At 41.4% G+C, this 4593-nt stretch overlaps 1 protein-coding gene across 1 annotated transcript in view; it reads left to right on the top strand.

Annotated features, from left to right (window-relative positions):
• DNAH14 (dynein, axonemal, heavy chain 14) overlaps positions 1 to 4593 on the top strand; it is a 157968-nt gene that overhangs the window by 127298 nt on the left and 26077 nt on the right. The window contains exons 57-58 of the mRNA XM_015562337.1: positions 1535 to 1675; positions 3249 to 3464. Coding sequence (XP_015417823.1) covers positions 1535 to 1675; positions 3249 to 3464 — 357 coding nt within the window. The remainder of the gene's footprint in view (positions 1 to 1534; positions 1676 to 3248; positions 3465 to 4593) is intronic.

The following is a 4593-nucleotide window of genomic DNA, read 5'->3' as shown; positions in this document are numbered from 1 at the left end:
AGTTTTATATCCTACATATGACTGAAATCAAACAGTTCTTCACTTTTTCTGACTTACTTCACTTAGCAGAATAGTCTCGCGGTCCATCCATCTGGTCACTAATGGCGCTATTTCATCTTTCCTTACGGCTGAGTAGCATCCCATGGTGTTTGGGTACCCCATCTTCTTCATCCAGTCCTCTATCAAAGGACACTTCGGTTGCTTCCATGTCTTGGCCACCATGAATAGAGCTGCAACAAACATGGGGTGTAGATACCTTTGCCAATAACGTTTTCAGATGTTTCCGGTGGAAACTCAGAGGAGGGACTCCTGGGTCAGACGGTAACTCTTATTCTTAATTTTTTGAGGAATTTCATGCTGTTCTCCAAAGTGGCTGCACCAGTGACATTCCCACCAGCAGGGACTGAGGGTTCCTTTTGCTCCAAAACCTCTCCAACACTGGTTATGACTTGTCCTGTCGATAATGGCCATGTTCGCGGGGTGAGATGGCATCTCGTTGTAGTTTTTATTTGCATTTCTCTGATGTATATTGTATCTGTTGGCCATGTGTATGCCTTGGGAGAAGTGTCTGCTCAGCTCCTCTGCCCCTTTTTGAATGTGATTGTTTGTTTGGTGTGGAGTTGTATGAGTTCTTTAAGTATTTTGCATATTAACCCCTTCTCAGAGCTGCTGTTTACAAATATCTTCTCCCATTTGGTTGGCTGCCTTTTCATTTTGTTGGCAGTTTCTTTGGCTGGACAGAACCTCTGCGGTTTGATATAGTCCCTCCCATTCATTTATTTTTGCCTTTATTTCCCTTGCCTTTGGGGTCAAATTCATAAAATCTTCTCTAAGACCCAAGTCCATAAGTTTAGTACCTGTGTTTTCTTCTATGTAATTTATTGAAGATGGCACTTAAAAAAACAAACTTCAGCCCTGCTGGCGTGGCTCAGTGGTTGAGCATTGACCTATGAACCAGGAGGTCACAGTTTGATTCCCAGTCAGGGCAGATGCCTGGGTTGCAGGCTGGATCTCCAGTGGGAAGCGTGCAGGAGGCAGCTGATCCATGATTCTCTCTCATCGTTGATGTTTCTATCTCTTTCTCCCTCTCCCTTCCTCTCTGAAATCAATCAAAATCTATATATATTTTTTTAAAAACTTCAATACTAAGGGATTATTTAATTAATTATTGCAATGTAACACTTTCATTGGTAAAATAATTTATCTTTCCTGGAAAATTTTCCAGGGTGTGAAAATGAAGTGGTTTACATACTATCCTATATAATAAAAGGCTAATATGCAAATTGTCTCCTTGAGAGTTCAATCGACCGGGAGTACGACCACTCGTTATGATGTGTGCTGACCACCAGGGGGCGGTGCAGAACGAAGGAAGGCCCCGACTGGAAGGCCCTGATCGGCCTTGATCGCCAGCCAGGCCTAGGGACCCTACCCGTGCACGCATTTCGTGCACCTGGCCTCTAGTATTTCTCTAAATAGGAATAAACTCTTGAGGCAAAATAAGATTCATCTCAATAATAAATTAATTGTCTTTCAGGTTGAAGAACATTTGCACGTTTTGCGTGCCACCTACAGAGATATCGTTGCTGAGAAAGACATACTAGCAGGTCGCAGACAGCTCGCCATGAGGCGCATGCACTGTGCGTCTGTGCTGCTCACCGCCCTGGGAGATGAGAAGGTGTGACTTTTGTTGGTCTTCTTGTCTCCTCCATTAATTTCTCATGCTTGTCTTCAAACAGGGGTAACCGACCCCAAAGATCAGAAGTTGTTTCGCTGGCCCCTAAGGCATCAGCACCCTTTGGTGCGATGCCCAGTAAAACTCTGAGTGTCAGATTCTCTTTTCTAGCACAGGAACAATCCAGGATGAATGTATCAGAAGGGATGGGGCGAAAGGGAGTGGGGTGGGCGGGCGCCAGGAAGGGAAAAGAATGTTTTCTTTTGTTCTGTCCGTCTTCTGACCTATTTCACCTTATCTTATTATTTCTCTTCTAACTCATCTTCTTTGTCTATCCTGGAATCCCTAGTGAGCCGAGGAGGTTTAGGCAGTCCTCAGCTCTCTCAAAGGATGTTACAGAACCCTCAACATCATTTTATTTTTTTTAATATATTTTATGTACATGCCCTTGATCGGAATCGAACCTGGGACCCTTGAGTCCACAGGCCAACGCTCCATCCACTGAGCCACACCGGTCAGGGCCACATCATTTTAATTTAGTTGGTTTAAGCAGAGCAGTGGTGCTCAACCTTCCTCATGCCGCAACCCTTTCATACAGTTCCTCGTGTCGTGGTGCCCCCCAATTTCATTGTTACAAACGGAACATCATGAAAGCATAGTGATTCATCACAAAAACAATATGCCATTATAGATGTGTCTTCCGATGGTCTTGGGCAACCCCTGGGAAAGGGTCGTTCGACCCCCAAAGGGGTCGCGACCCACAGGTTGAGAACCTGAAGTAGAGACCTGTGAGGGAAGACTCCTACAGGGCAGGCGAAAGGAGGTTATGAAGTTAGACCCAGCAGAGGGAGATCATATCCCTCCGTTTATGTCCTTGAGAGCCTGTATGCTGAGCGGTGGCCGAACATCAGCATTAGCCCAGGTGTTCAGCTGCCGGAGGCTGGGGTCCTTGGCCAGCATGGAGGCTGGGGTCCTTGGCCAATGCGCTTCATTTACCGACAGTTAAGCACAGACGTGGTCGAGGGAGGAGGCTGCACAGCCAGGGAGCGTGGGTTCAGACGCCAGCCACCCAGCGAGAGAACTTTGTGAACTTGAGCAAGCTGCCTAACTTCTCTAACCTTCAGCTTCCTCCTCTTTATTAAAATGAAGTCAGTGGCTTTTATTTAACGGGATATTGAAAAAGTCCAATGAGATTTTTTCAAAGTAAAATGTCTATCAGATAAGCGAGGAGTTAATAAATATTGGTCATTATTATTATTGAACGCCATTCATAACATAATATGATTTATTTTTTTTAATTTCCCTGCTTTATTACACAAAGAATTTGAAACGCCTATCCATCTTAGCGAATATGATCCCATTGGCAAATCCAAAAATAGGACTCGTGTTCCCTTAAAAAAAAAAGTGCGTGTTTTTATCTTAGCCGTGATTAATTGTATTATACAACCACAGCAGGAGAAGAGGAATAGGAATGGCAATGATGGATCCAACTGGGGGGCCCTTTAATTTCCAAAGTGTCTCAAAATAGTAGATTTTATAGTAAAGACCGGTAACTCATTCTCATTTTAACATTTAGACTCGGTGGCAAGAAACAATCGATCAGATAGACAGCAAGTTGGAAGGGATTGTGGGCGACATCCTGATTTCAGCCGCGTGCATTGTCTACAGCGGAGTATTAACAGCAGAATTCCGCGAGCTGATTGTGAATACGTGGGAGAATCTTTGCACGAAAAACAACATTTCTTTGTCTTCTCACTTTTCTTTAATTGAAGTCATGGCACAAACACAGCAGGTACTACCATATCTATTATCCAGTTGAGTGGCTTTATTGTTGATTTGAATTTTTGCAGGTGCATTTTTTTGGCTTGGGTCTTTCCCCCAAATCATTTTGATAAATGAAAGTACTGAAGTCTGTTCTAGGCCTTAAATTTTTTTTTAAGTTATAGTTTTAATTCCTCAATTAGTTACATCTACTATTTCCCAATCCTTTGGGCAAAGTCACAAAATACATTTTTTCTCATGGCAACACTGTCTAATAAATATAGCCGATTTCTTTCCCTGAAAATCTTTTCATTAATAAATTGGTGAACTTATTAAATCACGGGTAGTATTCTTAGAAACAGCCAGGATATAGACCTCACATTTATTAATTTATCAATAGATATTTATTGTCTACGTAAGTCCCAACAATGGTATCCCAGAGAGTAATTTTAAATTGGTTCCCCTGCTGACAACTCAACTTAAACTGACCATCCAACCTACAAATTCTCAGAAGCAATTTGTTTTTATAACGCTAAGAACAAATTTAAACCCAAACAAATCAATAATTACATTAAATGTAAATGGTCCAATTAAAAGGCTAAGCTTATAAGACTATATAAAAATGTAAACCAAAATACAAAGCAGAAATCATATGTTACTTAGAGAGGACACATCTAAAACACAAAGATTGATTATAGTAAATTTCCTCCCCATTTTCTATAGATTATGTTTTTAAAAAGAGAGCATAAACTTTAATGCAAAAAGGGATTGCTAGAATTGTATAACCATGTGTTACAACACAGTAAGCATTGGTTTAAGTCTTCGAGAATGCGTTAACAATTCTAAATTTGTTTGTACCTAATAACATGACCTCAAATTCATATAAAACGAACATTAAAAGAACTTCATATGAAAATGGACAAATCTGCCATCATAGTGAACGATTTTAAGACTCTTCTTTCTGTAACCCGTAGGAAAAGGACACAAAAGTCGGTACGAATAGAGAAGATTTGCCCAACATGATTAACAAATGGGTAACGGGCACAATAGGATTCTGCAGCCCACACCTGCAGGTTACACATTCTATGCAAGCACACAGAGAACTTTGCTAAAATTGGCTTTTTAATGAACCACAAATAAAGTTCAGCAAACGTCAGAGG

The sequence above is a fragment of the Myotis davidii genome, unplaced genomic scaffold, assembly GCF_000327345.1.
Source record: "Myotis davidii unplaced genomic scaffold, ASM32734v1 scaffold174, whole genome shotgun sequence".
In the NCBI taxonomy this organism is placed as follows: domain Eukaryota; kingdom Metazoa; phylum Chordata; class Mammalia; order Chiroptera; family Vespertilionidae; genus Myotis; species Myotis davidii.
This window is presented reverse-complemented; position numbering and strand designations above follow the sequence as displayed.